Here is a 17,089-nt window from a genome sequence, read left to right on the forward strand (position 1 = left end):
CTATAGGAACCCCCTCCCAGGACCCCTGCTAGTTTGAGTGGTAACAGGGCAAACGCTTAGGGCAAGCGAATTTATGGATGAAATTGAAGTGGATGCCCACCAAATTGATGGGTTTTGTGACAAAGCCTATCTACGTGATGTTTAGGCTCTCCAACTAGCAAAATACCTCTTCCCTAAAATTTCACCCTAAGCCATAGTTTCTAGTCCTAGCCTTGAAAGGACCGAATTTAAGAGAGAGAACAGATGGACAAAAAGATGAGATTGATCACCAACAAGTTGGACTAGTGCCTTGTTCCTGGGGATAATGGAGTCTAGGATGATTTAAGTTAGCTAAACTTGTTTTCAAGGAGGCCAAAATTTGATGTCTGTTGACCTCTACTGGTCAACTACCCATGCAGTGCATCCCGTTTTTCTTGACAGAAAGAAGCAGCACCTGATCAGCATGTCCGTGCCATCCTGCCATCATCAGCAGCTTGATCTTTTTGATTGTAAACCCAGTCTGCATGTCTTAATTGTAAATAATCTTAGCAGACATGAGTCATGTATGTAATTTGCCTAGGTGGACCTAACTTTCTGATGATAATCTACGTCCCGGAAGGTTTTTTGTCTCACCGATCCACGGATCGGCAGAGTTTTCCTTCAAACCTGACCCCAAAGCCGGGATTGAGTTTTTCATTAGAACTTTAGGAAAATCCTAGTGTGTTAAGTCTGCTAGATTATGGTTGTGTCGCAGAACTGGGTGTTTTGTGAGGGTCTATATTAAATGGGTTTGTCCCTTAAGATGTAATTTTGTAAAAGTCATGATGTAATGTGTCCTGAGGGTCGAAAAATGTTTTAAATCCCCTCATGAGTCCTAAGTCCTAGGTCCTAGGTGATGTTTTCGAAGGCTTAGTTCAGTGATCCATTTTAAAATGAATTAAAAAATTAAAAAATGAATAAAAATAATAAAATAATAAAAAAATTAAAAAATGAAGCAAAAACCCTAACTAATAAAATAATAATATTTTAAGTTAATAAATCGACGGATGAGATCAAGAGATGTCTTGATCCTCATCAACGGTCGAGATCATTTCTACATGGATCACTTGAACTAGCCGTTAGGATCATTTCCTTTATATAGGGTCTTAGGGGGTCATTTCAGATCATCTGATCTGTGAGTCTGTACTGAAAGCTCTCTTGTAATCTGATTTTCTGATTAATAAAAAGACTTTGGGGTTCAAACTGGCTGGTGTTACTCTCTGGAATTGCTGTGAGATTTTTGCTTTTCTGCATATTTCAGTTTTCAGCAGTTAAAATAGCTGGTTTTTCAGAGCATTGTGAGTACAGGTATCTTGCTCACGTGCTAGGGTTTGAGGGCTGCTAGGGTTTCTGAAATAATGGCAGGTATCTCCATTATTTCCTGAGATCTAGCAGCTTTCTCTCTCTCTTTGCTGATGGTTGCTTGAGATGTGCAGGAAAACATTTTTTGAAGGAAATTTTGTGGGCGTTCGGGGAAGTTCTCGGCTGAACCAGCCAACTCCCGCAAGCACTTTCTGTGCAGAGCCCAGCTGATTGTTCCCTGGGTTAATCATTTAAAGTTTCTTTTCTGTTTTACATTGAGAGATTTTCTTTCTGTTCACAGTGAAGTTCAAAAAATTTCTGATATATTGAAAAAATTACTGCTGTTATTGCTAAATCTGGCATTTCAGGGGCCACAAATCTGTAAATTAAATCAGGCTGTTCTAGAACTGTAAATTTTTCCTTTTTTTTGTAATTTTAATTTAGTTTCGAAGGGCTTTACTCCCAAATTTTGCATATATCTTCCGGTTTTGTTGTATATTTTGCAGGTTACAAAGGACCCTGACGTTTTTGGTTTTCATCTTTTGCTGGGGAGGTGACTGTATATGAGAGAGCGTTTTAAGGAAAGGCACATTTTTTAAATGCTGTAAGCATCAGTATGATCAGAGCCTATAAATCAAACCGCACCCCTGTTCGCTGCCATCGTGCATGCAAATCTTTTCGCAGCCGCTGCTATACGGGCTCCCTCATTTCATCACACAATGAACGCAGCAGAAATCTGATCCAAACACGCCTCTGTCGAGGGCACCCGCAGACAAAGACGCTCAGTGTGAGAGGCCTCAAGCAAATAGCATAAAGTTCTGACATAGTGGGCACACTGAGAAAACGTCAGGCAAACAGCGGCTCCAGCGTGGGCAAAATTCATTGATTCACACACTGCCATCGAGTTTTACTTGTCCACCGTCGAAGATTTGCAACCAAATTACTATCACGCGCCTCAGGCCTTTCATATCCCTCTGCGTGATGATAAAGTCTGGAAAAAGGCGTGTTTCGAGGCAGCGTTTGACATGACCGAGCAGCTGAAGAAACCACAAACGCATCGAAGGGCATCTTTCAGATGAAGTTCGCACTGTTTTGCCAATCGCTGCCGTCTTCAGGTAACGTATTACACAGGTAAATTGAACTCGCCCTCCTTTCTGCGTGCTCGAATTTTCCTTATTGCCGTCGAAGAACCTGCGTCTTCAGGTGAATTTTTTTTGTTTATGCGTTTGCGTAGCAGGTGAATCGAACGTTTTATGGTCATATAGCACGCGTTAGAGTTCTGTGTGTACGTAGGGCTAGGGTTACGATTTTATTTTTCTTTTTCAGCGTTTGTGCATCGTAGGTTTAATTTAGTTTTCTTTTTGTGTTACGCATTTTGATTTGTTATCGTTTAGGTTAGCGTTTCATTTAATTAGATTTAAATTCATCAAAAATAACGAAAATATATCTATGTTTTAGATCTTAATGTATTTGGTGTTGCATAATTTTTTTTTTAATTAGATTTCAATCTTTTTAGTTTAGCGTTTGGCATAGTTACGATTTCAAAATTCTTAGATTTTAATCGTTTTCTTTTTTTTGGATTTTATTTTTAAAAAAAAAAAAAAAAAAAAAAATGTTTATGTTTTAACTAGTTTTTAGGCTTTGTTTTATTTATATAGTTTAGTTTTAAAATTTAAATTTTTTTTAGATTTTTTGATTTCCATAATATTGAAAAATACAAAATTGAAAAAGATTTAAAAGATTTAAAAAAAAAAATAAAAAAATAAAAAAAAAATAAAAATTTTGTGGAAAATCATTTTGCCAGTTTCAGTTGCTTTCGCGATATATCTTATATGCTGAGATCTGAAATTTTCAAGTCGAAACACGAAATCCAATGTCTGGTTAATAATTCATGATGCTCATGGTGGTTTAAGGCATTTATCTCTTCAAAGCTTTCATTTGCCGGATATCGTTTTGGTCACATGATTTAGCTGATGATAGATGGTTGCTGTTCATGGTCCATGTTTCTTTATCATTTAAAAAGTAATCATTTAAACATTGACTCCACAAGGCACTGGTCCATTAAATCTCTAAATCCATCTAGTGCTTATCATATCGTGTATCGTGTCTCCCACCCAACTGTTTGGCAGTTGGTCTTCACTATCTCGCAGGGTCTACCCCCCTTAGCCGCGGGAGACGGGCTTAAACGGAGGGATCGGGGATCAGAGTGACAGCCCCCGGTCCGAGCGTTGTCGTGCCAATCTGCGCGACAACAATGTCCTAGCAAGCAAATTTCAAGCAGTTACCCACTCGATGAAAAATGAAATTTTTATGGGAGAGCTACAATGAGTTCACCACTTGGACTATTCAATACATTATACATGAGTAATGTATTCAATATTCATCTAGATAACAATTCCATTAATTTCCCACAAATTAGGGCACAATTTTACCATGACCTAGAATCAATAATTCCATACATTAGACATAAAATAATGGTTATTCAATAATAAAGAGCACTTACAAGACAACATGCAAGAATTCCTTCCATTATTTAAAAGAATAGCTCCAAGAAATATCCAAGAATAAGCTCCAAATGTCAAAATGCATCCAAAAGATCCAAATATTCCACAAGAGAATAAGTTCGAATTCCTTTGTGGCTGAAATTCCAAGTGTGATGATGATGAGAGATCAAATGAAATCTCTCCAATATATATGTGTTCTAACATGATCTATTTTAGCCTACAAACCCCTCTATAATAAAACAATGTACAACAAAAGGTCTAGGTCACAAGCCAACCTAGTAGCTTTTACAAAATTAACTTTATCTCCACAAATGCTAGCTAAAGTGCTAACGTCATTCTTGTGTTGGCTTCCTTAGGGCTGATGTTGAGGCCTTTTGGTGCCATCACAAGTGAAGAACGCCTCTAAAATCAAGATCTAGGGGTTGGCCCTAAGTTGCAAGAACGTGGAAGCGGGGACGAGTTTTTGAAATGGGTACGCATAGGAAATGTGACACCCCAAAAAATTGGAAATGGGGAAACACGATATATATAATATAATATAAAATTATATATGTTAGGGCATTTAAGAAATGCTACATGCAATCATAAATCATACATGATACATTGTTATATTACATTGTCCAATGTCATTGAATAAACTATAAGTCTATAAATTATACATGATGATGAAACATACTAACATCACATTTACTCATGAATGATCACATAATGAAAGTAGTAATATCCAAAAACAACCTTGATAAATGAGGCTAATACATATATATCCAAAATCAACCTTTATATATGAGGCTACAAGTACAATGCTACGTCAACAAGTATCAAACTGTGGATAATGACCATACATAGAAATGAAACATGAGCTCAATCTAGTAAACAATAAAGACTAGTAGTCTTCATCCTCATCATCATAATCCTCGTCAAAAATAGAAGAAGAAGCATGCCCAACAGTGGATAGTGGAGCATGTTGGGGCAATTATATGAATGATATATCGCCACAATATTAAATTGTCAACCAGGGAATCGTAATCAACAGAGCTAATGCACTATATGTGCCGATAACAAGTAAGTTCCTATGTCTGATGAGTATAGCCTAGATAAAAACCAATACTAATTTCCTCACACAATTTGAAAGCAAAACTCAGAAATAAAATCTTAATAAGCAATGTAATCTAATGGTTCTTGCTCAGGTAACAAATCTGTCCATTTACAGGCTCATGAAATGAAAAGATGGATTCAGTTCTGTTTTCTTGTAGCAGCTGATCTCAATCACTACACTAGAATCAATTCATTGCATTCAAACATTAAACAAAGCAACCAGGACTAGTCCTGAAAGAAACTCTGCATTCTAGTACAGGAAATGTATGACAAGAGTCTTCACTAACAACACATGTAGGTGAATGGTGAGATCTCTGATCTTAGCTTCCCTGTTCTTCAAAATAACAATCAACAATTAAATGTGCAGCTTAAGAAATAAAGTTTGCATTCATAAAACTAATGAACTGTCACTCAGAAATTACTTACATGAAATAGGACTGAAATCACATCAAATACTTAACACTACATAAACAAAACTATATGCATAATAACTTTAATAAGAACTTGCCTTGATGGCTTTGGTGGGCCCTTGCTGAGCTACCAAGGAAAGCTTAAAGAACTTACAAAGCTAAATAATTCACCAACACATCGAATTCATCAATTGCTGCTCATATTATTGATTTCAAAGAAAGATTACAAAATCAAGTCTCCAGCATAACAGTAAAGTTAAAACTTTGTTTCTCTATATTTCTCTAATCTCCCTCTAATCTCTACTCTTTGGCTATCGTCTACAAGCCTTCTCTTATAGAGAAATGGCGTTACATCAAGGCTTAATAAAATAGTAACAAATCATACAAAATATTACAGTTTAGCTCTTTTACATATTCGGCTTCATCCTCATGACACGCAGTGCATGAGGAGGAAGCATATCTCGATTTGCTGTAACAAAATGATGCCTTTGACCAACAATTTCCTCGGCCTTATCGAATACAGTTCGCTCAACGACCGAACCTGGAAAGTAGGATCTGGTATCGGAATAACACAGTCAACGTAGGTAGTACCGGATCAACACAGTTAACGTAGGTGGTACCGGATCAACACAGGTGCTAGATCGCAGGTACCGGATGAACAAGAGTATTGGATTGCTGCTGTTGGTGCCGAATCACGGTGGTTGGTGCCAGATGAGCACAGATGCTGGACTGCTGTTGTTGGTGCCGAATGAGCGTAGGTACATGGTTGAATGCGGGTCACCAGGAACACGAGTAACTGTTGTCGGGTAGTTGAGGCAAACGCATAGGTACCAGACAAGAGCACGAGTACTAGATTGATAATGTTGATACTGGATAAGCAGGAGCGCCAGTACTGGACTGATAATGCTGGTACCGAATGAGTAGGAGCACAAGTACCAGATCAATACACTGGTACCGGATGAGTAGGAGCACAAGTACCCGATCAATACACTTGTACCGGATGAGTAGAAGCACAGTCTAAACATCTATGTGAGCCAATCCAATTAATTAGAGAGTAGAAATAATCAATAATTCTATTTCTATTACAAGAGAACATAAAAACCATGCTTTAAAATATAAATTACCTCATATATACACAAGGAGGCTAAAATTCAAGTTTTTAAAGAAGGTAGGCAAATGGTGAGTAGATTTCGAGGTAAAGTAGGTAAAAAATACAGGACAATATGGGGTATGAAAGGCATAAAAAAGGAGACTCAACAGAGTGAAAGAAGAAATTGTGTCGATGAAGCCCACATGAAACCCACATGTGCAGGTTGAAGAGAGCTTTGTTTATGTGTGGTATTAGTGCATAGACATATACTTGCAGGGCATGGGCTTTGTGAATAGTGAGGCAGCCACAAACATCTACTACTTGGTGGTTGGGGGTGATGTACTCATTCTTGTCCTATATGTGGATGACTTGTTCTTGACAAGTTCACTGGGGCTCATAGAGGAGTGCAAGAGGGATCTTGCAGCTGAGTTCGAGATGAAGGATTTGGGGCTCATGCACTATTTTCTAGGCATGGAGGTATGGCAGACAAATGGTGAGATTTTCCTTGGACAAGGGAAATACTGCATCGAGATCTTGAGGAGATTTGGGATGGAGGATTGCAGAGCCATGTCCACACCCATGATCACTAATTGGAGGAAGATAGATGCATCCAAGGAGAAGGATGTGGACCCCACCTTATATAGGCAGTTGATAGGCTCTCTCATGTATTTGGTCAACACTAGGCTAGATATATCATATGCAGTAAACTCTCTCAGTCAGTTCATGGTGGAGTTGAAGAGAGTGCATTGGATGGCAGCAAAACATGTGCTGAGATATTTGTGTGGCACTATCGAGTATGGGATCAAGGATGCTCGAGGTGATGGTGTCAGTTTGGTTGGCTATATTGATGTAGACTGGGTAGTTAACATAGTGGATCGGAAAAGCACTTCAGGATGCTGCTTTAGCATGGGATCAAGAGTTATTTCTTAGTACGACAGAAAGAAGTCCATGACATTGAGTTCTGTAGAGGTAGAGTACATAGCAGCGAGCATGGCTACATGCGAGGCTATAAGGCTTCATAAGCTGCTAGTCACCTTGGTCAAAGGATAGGCATGACGATGAGACATTGCAACAATCAAAGTTGCATCAAGTTGTCAGAGAATCCGATGTTTCACGACAGGTCCAAGCATATAGACATCAGATACCACTTCATCAGGGATTGTGTACAACGCAAGATTGTCCAACTACAGTATATACACACAAATGAGCATGTAGCAGATACATTGATGAAGGCTTTGGGGAAGGTGAGATACATCTTCTTCAAAGACAAGTTGGGTGTTATGATGAACACCTTCCTTGCTAAGTGGGAGTGATAGTTTGTGTAGCTCAGGTAGGTGTTCTAGTCTCAGATTGTGTATATGAGGCTAGAGAACACATTTTCTCCAATACCCAGAAAAGCTTTCGCATGAAAAGGTCTTGATTAGAATTAATTAGCCAGTTAATTAATTTTTCTAAGTGTAACTAGGGAAATGGCTTAATTAATCAGTATTAATTGAGGTAAATCGATTTCCTCTAGAGACTTTTGGAAAAGTGATGAGAAGGGGTCAAGATGATCTTAGCCATCGATTGAGATTAGATCGTGGTCGTTGATTTCTCAATGAGAGATTAAAAGAGGAAATCGATGGGCATTTGGAGAGCAGATCAGTGAGAGATCGAGACACAGATTTGCAGTGATAGCAAGGGCATAGAGGCAGTGCAGGGCCATCAACAGAGCGAGTTCAACAATGCTTGGAGATAGGATTGCCGAAGGATTTTGTCATAGCGATTTCCAGAGAGAGTTGGAGATCGATTTTTTTGCAGAAGAGGTTGATTTTGCAGCGAATTACTCTAGAGAAGGGGTGCGAATTACCCTAGTTGCAGTGCGAGTTGCTCAAAGAAGACGAAGTGCCGAAGCAAGGAGAAATTGCAACAAAAATCAATTTGCACAAGGAGGTCGATTTGCTAGTTGAGGTCGAATTCCAGAGGGGGGCCGAGTTATTTCCTCAACAGTGCGAGTTTTCTAGTGACAGGGCCACACGTGTGAGCTGAGCAGAAGCCAGAGTTAGGCTGAATTGCTTAGAGGAGGCCGAGTTGATTCCCAGAGAGAAATCGACTTGCAGAAGTGATACAAATATTTTTTCTAGAGGTTTGCTAATTTTTGGCAAACAATTTTGTAATTTTCTCCATCACAGATTCGTTAAAGAATATTAAAATAACTCATTTGTAGAACTTTTTTTCTCCACACTGGGGTTTTTCCAGGGACATTTGTCCAACAATATTGGTGTCCATTATTTGTGTGTGTGCATAATTTTCTCAATTCCCGTGGTTATTTTTTTCTAGTGAAGTTGCAGTTGTGTTTTACTCTGAATTTGCTGCAAATAATTTGCAGAAGACAAATAATCTAAATTGGTAGGAGAATAATATCCAACTAATGGCAACAGTAATTAAAATTTCACATGGATTAGATTGGATAGAGTACATAGCTTGCTTCTTAGGCACATCATTTGATGTAAGTGGATAGTTATAGATCTCATCATTTTACAGGTTTTGCATCCACCCTTTCCACCTCGGGATCATTTTTCACTTGATTTATTTCTTTCATAGAGTCTAATATCTCTGAGACTTTTCAATTGGGTGAGAGCGGTATCCCTACCTTGTACTTTGCTCCTAGGAGCCTATTGCTTCAAATCCCTCGCTAGGTCAAGTGCAAGGTTGGTTCTCAAAGGTGTCTCAAATTCTTCAAATGTTTACTATCTCGCCAGATCACCTTCCTCATTTAGATTCTCCCTTGATGTGCCACACCATCTCTTGTTGACTAGATAGGTATTGAACTAGTCTATCAGAGAGGATATCTATGGATTGTACATTCAGGTCAGTTGGATCTCAAGCTAGCTCCATATGAGCTTGGGATCGAACATGTATTTCTACCTAGAGCATTTTTTGGAATTGTGTGATGACATGATTGTTTGCCCCCCCTTATATGTGAAGACATTGGATGCACTCGCTCAAGACCCCTTTAGGACAATTCTTGGTTGGCTCTCATTGACTCAGGATAGAGACATATCACCATATACCATGATTTGATAGGATCTAACAAGTGTGCCAACTTCAGGAGCTAGAGATGGAGATGCGCCTCATTTTTCGGTGTCCCCTATACTATGAGATTAGAGGATGCTATCATTGCCTCTATAGGGATTTGGGAGTCTCCCCCTCTACTTTCTTCTAATATGAGAATAAAAGATACTTAGCCCTCTTCATTAGGGAGATTTTTAGCCATAGGTCTAAGCTCCTACACTCCATGACCCGCCTTGGGACAACTAGAATGACTACCTCATACTTCCCCTTTGATCCTTCAGATCAGAATAACGAACGATAGACAAAGTTCTAGGGCACACTAGACAATAGGATGGTGAGACTTCTGTTTCACCTTAGCCTCCCCCTTTGCGAGACCACTCGATATTATTGAGGCCTATTTGGAGGTTTCAACTGTTAGAAAATCAGAAAGGAAGAAAGAGTTTCTCTAGTTGATAATTACTTGTGATATCTTTGAATTCTTATTATTTTTCTTATGTTCCTTTTTATCTTAGTTCATGAAGAAATTACCAAAACCAAAACACAAAGATCAGGGACACTAGATGTAGGTGCTCAACTAGGGCTAAAACCCCTATATAGGGGAAAACCCAGTCAAGAACTCTTTCTTCATTAATTCAAAATGAGATGGACCAAGACCCTAGACCAACAAAACTTCCTCCTCCACCATGTCAACCCTCCAAGATGATTTTGTAGTCTCTTCTTATCTAGCAGCTTCAGCCCAAGAACAATTCAGAAATTCGACTTCCCAACTACATAATTTCGACCCCCAGCAACAAAACTTCGAACCAACAACAAAATTGCAATTTCAACCCTTCCAGCAGCTCAACAAATTCACACATGTGTGAGAGAGAGAGAGAGAAAAGTTTCGACTTCTAGTGCTTGAGAGAGACCTTCTTCCTTTTAGCTAGCCTTCTTCTTCTTCTTCTTCCTTGAAATTCACACTTTTTTCTGGTCCCATAAGATATATATCGAAGTCGGTGAGTGAGTGATCCAAATGAGGTTGAGTCGCTGCCTTTAAAGTTTATATAGTAGTTTCTGCCCCTCAGTTTAGGCTGACTTGTCCAGTTTGAGGCTGACTTGGTGGAGGAGGCCTAATTGGCTTATTTTACAATAAAATAAATTTCTTCTTTGACAAATAAATCCCAAGAAGGGTCTTTTACAATGTGACATGGACAAGGACATTTGACATAAACCCTAGAAGCCTTCAATGGAGGCTTTGACCTAAAAACAATTGACCCAAGCATGAAACCCATGCTTTAATAAGTCAATTTCTTTTTCTTTCTTTTGATGAATATATTCAAAATACAATTATGAACACTGACACTAGTTACATTTTTCAACATCAACTTTTACATTAGGCTAGATGTCCTCAGAGCATCAAAGGGATTAGCTCTAGATGGATCTAGAGTAGAGCATGACCAACTCATCAAACTACCTCCCAAATCTAGTGCAGCAACTAGAGATCCATTTGGAATTTCCTTCTTCGGATGTTAGGAATAACCCTCACTCATACATCACCCCCCAAATTGTGCAACTAGTCTCCTTAATAGTTTTAGAAGACTGTGATAGTGAGCTAGTGCCCAGTTCACCTTCCTTGCACTCAACCATTAGACTTGGGAAACCTTGACATCATTAGGTCATCATTTGATCTTCCTCTCTCACTCACTCTCCTGACAGGTTCTTGGATTGGGTTGTCCATCTTTCCTGTCTTGGACAAACTCACTTAGCGTTTTGTATCACTGTACCTTTGTCACGGTTTTATACATATGTTTTGATGTTATTTTTATGTAGGTTTCTTTTTTTATATTATTGTTGCCATTTTCCTGGAGTTGCATTGGGACTCCCACATTATATTCCTATTGGTTGTGCTCTTAAGTCCAATTGACCTACTTTTGTGGTCATTTGTCAAATGTCAATAAAATTATCTTATCTTATTTCATACATGAGAAGAAAAGAGCAAGGCATAGTCTTCTTTTTGTCTAGATTTTCCCATATTGAGTTTCCCACGATACATCTTTTGCCCATTGTGTGGTATTTGTTTTAGCTTCTTTTATTTCATTCTTAGCTAGCATTATTATTTTGAGTGCTAAGCTTGTGATATTAAATTTTATTCTCAAGTAATTGCATGATAAGGCTTTTGCATAAACTTGTCTGATTTGTTGTGAACTGTTCAAGTGGAGTATCCATGGCTGTTTACGGTTCACCTCTTTTAGGGTTTAGGGTGCTAGCCTTGAGAGGTGAGTAGGCCAACCTAGTCAAATATAGAAAAATACAATAAGGGGTTAATTACCCATTTGTATGATCATATAGCCACCAATACATCAAATAGACGGTTGAGGCCATACAATAAGGGGTTAATTACCCATTTGTATGATCATATAGCCACCAATACATCAAATAGACGGTTGGCACATGGCCTCAAGTGAAGATTTACCATAATCTCAACAATTTTTACGATGTTTAAATTTTTGGTTTGTCAATATTGTTACCTAGTCTTAAATAAAACTAGTAATACAAACTTTTTGTTGGAAGAGTAACCCAAGGTTAATTTGCTAATATATTACATATAACATGTGTTTTATTTTTTAATTTCTTTTTTCTTAACTTTCTCCATTTAATCTTTTCAGCAGGATACATTACACGGTCTAATTCATAGAGCTTTCAGTCTTTAATATTTCGGTGGGAAAACAAAATGAAATGAACATGTTTTCCTAATTAACATTGGAAGAACATGCTGAATCTTGGAACTTTAGTTATTAATTTCTTTTTTCTTGATTTCCTCCATTTATTCTTCCAGCAGTTATACATTATATACACTAATTCATAGAGCTTTCAATCTTTAATATTTCAGTAGGAAAACAAAATGAAATGAACATGTTTACCTGGTTAACATTGGAAGAACACTCTGCATATTGGAACTTCAAAGGAACAAATAATGAAGTATCTGATGGAGAAAATATAAATAATTAAAGTGGGGATGGGTTTGAACATGTTTTGAACTTTCAATAACAGTTGGCTACAGTCAATATATTTAGATTGTGGAACATTGATTGTTTCAATCGGTTTGTTGAGGATGTGAAATATTTATCAAATAATTTTCTATCTTTTGAAATCTGGTGTTGTAGCTTTTTCCGTCATTATATATTTGACATTTGTTTTGTTGACCATGTTTGTTCAGTATTGTGGTTCCTGTTTAACAATAATATATTGCACATACATTTTGATTTGTTTAAGAAGAATGTATTTTTTTTAATGCACAAGAAAAGATACACAACACAGTCTTCCATTATTGGGTCACAGCAGAGACAGTGTAAACTCCTAACACAGGCAACAAGGGCCAGCATGTCTGCTTTGGCACCCATTGTGAGACATTTCAATTCTTCTCTAAAAATCCTAGCATGATAATAAATGACTATATTTGATTTGTAAACGGAGTTCACCCAAATGAAGCTTTATAACATCTCCATTAAAGGTTACCTGGCAGCACCTTTTCAATTCCTAGAGTCTTTGGGCTACCTTGCGTTCCCACTTAGTAGCTTTCAATTCCTAGGCATTAGGTTACCTTGTATTCCCACTTGTTTACGCGATGAGGATGGCCATATTGCCTTATGATTAGGGACTTTGCCTTTTCCTCATTCATTACTGCTCCTGTAGTTCTAGCAAAAACGTATTGTGCCTTCCATTAAAGGTTGGATAAGTTTTGGAGCAAGCGCTAAGTCATCACTGAAGTGCACATTAAGATTGTACATATTTTGATCTTGCTGAATTCTATAACAACTCTTAACAATATTGAGCATCATCGCTAGTAGATGTAGATCTATTGGATTGTTCCATTAATGTTGGAACTCTTCTGACATGATTTGAATGTTCTCATTGTTTGTGTAGGTGGGTCGGGATTTGATCCTCCTCGTTGGTTTGGAGATAACAAGGCATCATCTGGATAGAGGTTGCATTATTTCCCAATATAACGTGGGAATAATTACTGTCCAACATCATTCCTTGAGCAGATTTGTCATGGCAGAACTTAGATAGAGCTTACCATTCATAGAAAAAATCAAGAGCTCATACAGAAGCATAAAAGTAATGGTCTTTATTGTGCATATTACAATATTATATTCAACTCACTATTGAAGTGATGTAAGACATGGGTCTTTAGACGTTCTATTGTGACAATTACACAGAAAAGGAAAATCATTATACCTTAAACATGGTTTCTCGACATTCGTGTATTATTAGATTGATATTTTGGTAGCATGGAATAATACTGACTTACAGTTTGATGGATTGATGCGAATGATTCAACTCGCTATTCAAGTGATGAAAGACAAGGGTCTTTAGACGTTATATTGTGAGAATTATATTGAAAAAATGAACATCATTATGCCATCAGACATGAATTCTCCACATTCATGCATTATTGAATTGAGATGAAGCTGAAGGGAGTATGGAATAGTGCTGACCTACAATTTGATTTGAGGGACTGCTAGGATTGGCTTTGGGCTACTTTGTCACAAATGGAAGTTATATATATATATATATATATATTTTGCAACAAATAATAAGCAAATAAATATGTATAAACATGTGTGTATTGGAATAAAGTTTTTGCTTGATTATTAATAAACAATATATAGAAAGATGTGTATGTGGCGTTGACTAGCACCTAGAAAGTCTAAGAAGAATTCTGAAAGCATGTAGGTATATTCCAAAACACTGAATTCTGAAAGCATGTAAGTATATTCCAAAACACTAGACATATAGAGGCAACCATATATAGTTCAAGAATACCTTAAGTTTTACAAAAGCACCAATCACGTGACATCTATTTTGAGCATAAACACTAATTAAGATAGTGGTTGACAGGGGTTCACCATGATCATTTGAAACTATACTCAATTGATGACTAGAGGATCAATGTAGGTTCTAGGTTTCTCCCAATTACCATTTTCTATAATGGGATTGTGAAGTCTTGGAAATTTGATAGTGTCAAAGTCGAGAATTTGTTGCCATGCACCTTGGTAGGAGGGTAGCCGTGTTCATGTACCCACCTCTCATGAACCTGTTTATTGACCTCGTGAAACAACTTAGTCTCTCCATAATTTGATTTAGCCAACTAGAATGAGAGGGCTAAGGGGTTTCTTGGTTATCTTGTGGTCTCAAAACTCTAGCAACATCCAAGAACAATTGTGCTCATGTACCCACCTCTCATGAACCTGTTTATTGACCTTGTGAAACAACTTAGTCTCTCCACAATGTGATTGAGCCAACTAGAATGAGAGGGGCTAAGGGGTTTCTTGGTCATCTTGTGGTCTCAAAACTCTAGCAACATCTAAGGACAATCATGCTTATGTACCCACCACTCATGAACATGTTTATTGACCTTGTGAAACAACTTAGTCTCTCCACAATGTGATTGAGCCAACTAGAATGAGAGGGGCTAAGGGCTTTCTTGGTCATCTTGTGGTCTCAAAACTCTAGCAACATCCAAGGACAATGAAATTCTATAGCCCAAATAAGATGGTTTTATAAAAGGTTTACCTCCCATGTGATGCAGGGTGGGTGGTATTGACAACATAGATTCTCAAGGCTAAGTAGAGTGTTTTTTATAGAGAAATGTCTTATAGAAAAATATTTACAATAAGGTATGTGAAAAAAGTGGAAGGTATATACAATGATCATAACCTCTTCTTGAGAGCTACTAGAGTGAAAATAAATGTAGAATACTTCATGCAATCCAAATAATAGCTATATTTGATCAACAAAGTTGCCTTTACTAAGCACTGAAGGAGAATCTCATCTTTAAAAAAAACTAAAAGTAGAGAAAGACCTAATCCTTTGATTGAAAACAAACTTACACTTGAGTTTCCATAATACAAATAACACCACAATATGAAGGAATTGCCAAAGTCTTGATAAAACATCTGTTGAGGTGTTGTCATTGATGACAAAGGGTTAAGTATAAATCAAGGAGTCATGTGTTGCATGATACAGGTTTAAATATTGATCATGAGCTAAACAAATTGTTGAAGTTGAAGGAGGCTAGTGGTTCTAGTCTTATATCAAAGATGGAGGACATGGCTACCAAATTGAGTTTAATAATTCAAAGATGGAGGACATGGTTACCGAGCTGAGTTTAATAATTAATATATCAATCTGAAAATAACGTTTGTTGTTACACTATTGAATACTGTATACTGGCCAACCTACAAGTCCTCCAATCTTAATCTACATTTTGAGATGGTTGGGTGCATTGAGAAGTTTCAGAAATTTAGTTCTCTAAGACAGAAGCTTCGTAAACTTACATGGATATACAACTTGGCAACTTGTGATATCATCTTTGAATTTGATACCAATGTAATAGAGATTGCAGCTACAACATACCAGGCAATTGTGTTATTTCTCTTCAATGACCAAAGAAGGTTGAGCTATGAAGAAATTAAATGTCAAATAAATTTGAAAGATGATGTTATTCGACTAAACAAAGAAAGAACAATTTTTTAGGTCGACCTCATTCAGAACATGTCAGCTTCTTTATGCTCTAGTCGCCCCCCTGCCCCCCCTCCAAAAAGACGTGTTGGTTCAATTTTGAGATTGAACTAGTATATATACTAATCACTCCATTCGACCACCATTTAGGCAAGCAGGTATAAGGAGCATTTTCAGGCCTGAGGAAGAGTATACAGGTGAATTAAATGGAGCATTTGTTTTCTTCTATATTTTTGTTCTTGAAGTGAAGTATAGTAAAAGTCTCATTGATCAGACTTCAAATCTAAACTTGTGAAGATTAGAAGCAAACAAGTACGACATACACGTGTTTATGTTATGGCGTTTTGGAGAATCTTTTGCACATAACTCAGCCTTAAAAGATCTGACTTTAACACCATTTTCAACCTCCCTTATAGGCTTGATCTCGGCCTAATCTTAGAGCAAACCTCGGCCTCTTGAAACCATACCTGCAATTAATTTCACATTTGCTACTAATTTCATACATGTATATAATTTCAAAATTTCACATTTGCTACTAATTTCATACATGTATATAATTTCGGACATGTGATTAATTTTGCGCCTGTGTTAAGGTGTGCAAAACTCAACCTTGTATTTGACTTTTTGTGACCTAGATCTGAACTAAGGAAAACACTTTTATAGCGGAAATTGAACCTCTTTTGAGGTAGACATGAAGAAGATACAAAAGATCTTGATTATATTTTGGAGAAATTGATAATGTAGAAGCAGACTTGTGATATGGTTTGTAGCAAACCTTGGACACTTTGGAACAGACTTTAGAGACCCCCTGAAGCAGATTCAAACCTGTGAGGAAATATGATCTTGAAATGTGTAGACTATACCATAGTTGTGAAGCAACGTTTGTGTATCTTTTGGGCAGATTTTTGGAGATTAGGATCAGTCTATTGAGCATATTTTTGGATTTTTTGGATCACTCTATTAAGCATATTTTTGGAGTTTTGGATCAGCCTATTGAAGTAAACTTGGAGGCATCTCTTGAGAAGAATTATAGAAGACTTTTGAGGGCACTCTTGAAGCATTGTATCTGCATCTTTCAGAGATTGGAATTGATTCCTTGAAACTGAGTGGAG

General features: G+C 37.4%; 1 protein-coding gene across 1 annotated transcript in view; it reads left to right on the forward strand.

The window, feature by feature from the left end:
• The window catches only part of LOC149185668 (membrane protein insertion efficiency factor), a 124,305-nt gene extending 110,528 nt beyond the window's left edge, over positions 1–13,777 (forward strand). Inside the window, exon 5 of the mRNA XM_089412457.1 lies at positions 13,377–13,777. Within this exon, the coding sequence (XP_089268583.1) occupies positions 13,377–13,435 (59 nt within the window). The 3' untranslated portion in view covers positions 13,436–13,777. The remainder of the gene's footprint in view (positions 1–13,376) is intronic.
• The last annotated feature ends 3,312 nt before the right edge of the window (positions 13,778–17,089 follow it).

The sequence above is a fragment of the Pinus tabuliformis genome, chromosome 3_1 (assembly GCF_031772625.1).
Source record: "Pinus tabuliformis cultivar Carrire ecotype Pingquan chromosome 3_1, CPIR1, whole genome shotgun sequence".
Classification (NCBI taxonomy): Eukaryota; Viridiplantae; Streptophyta; class Pinopsida; order Pinales; family Pinaceae; genus Pinus; species Pinus tabuliformis.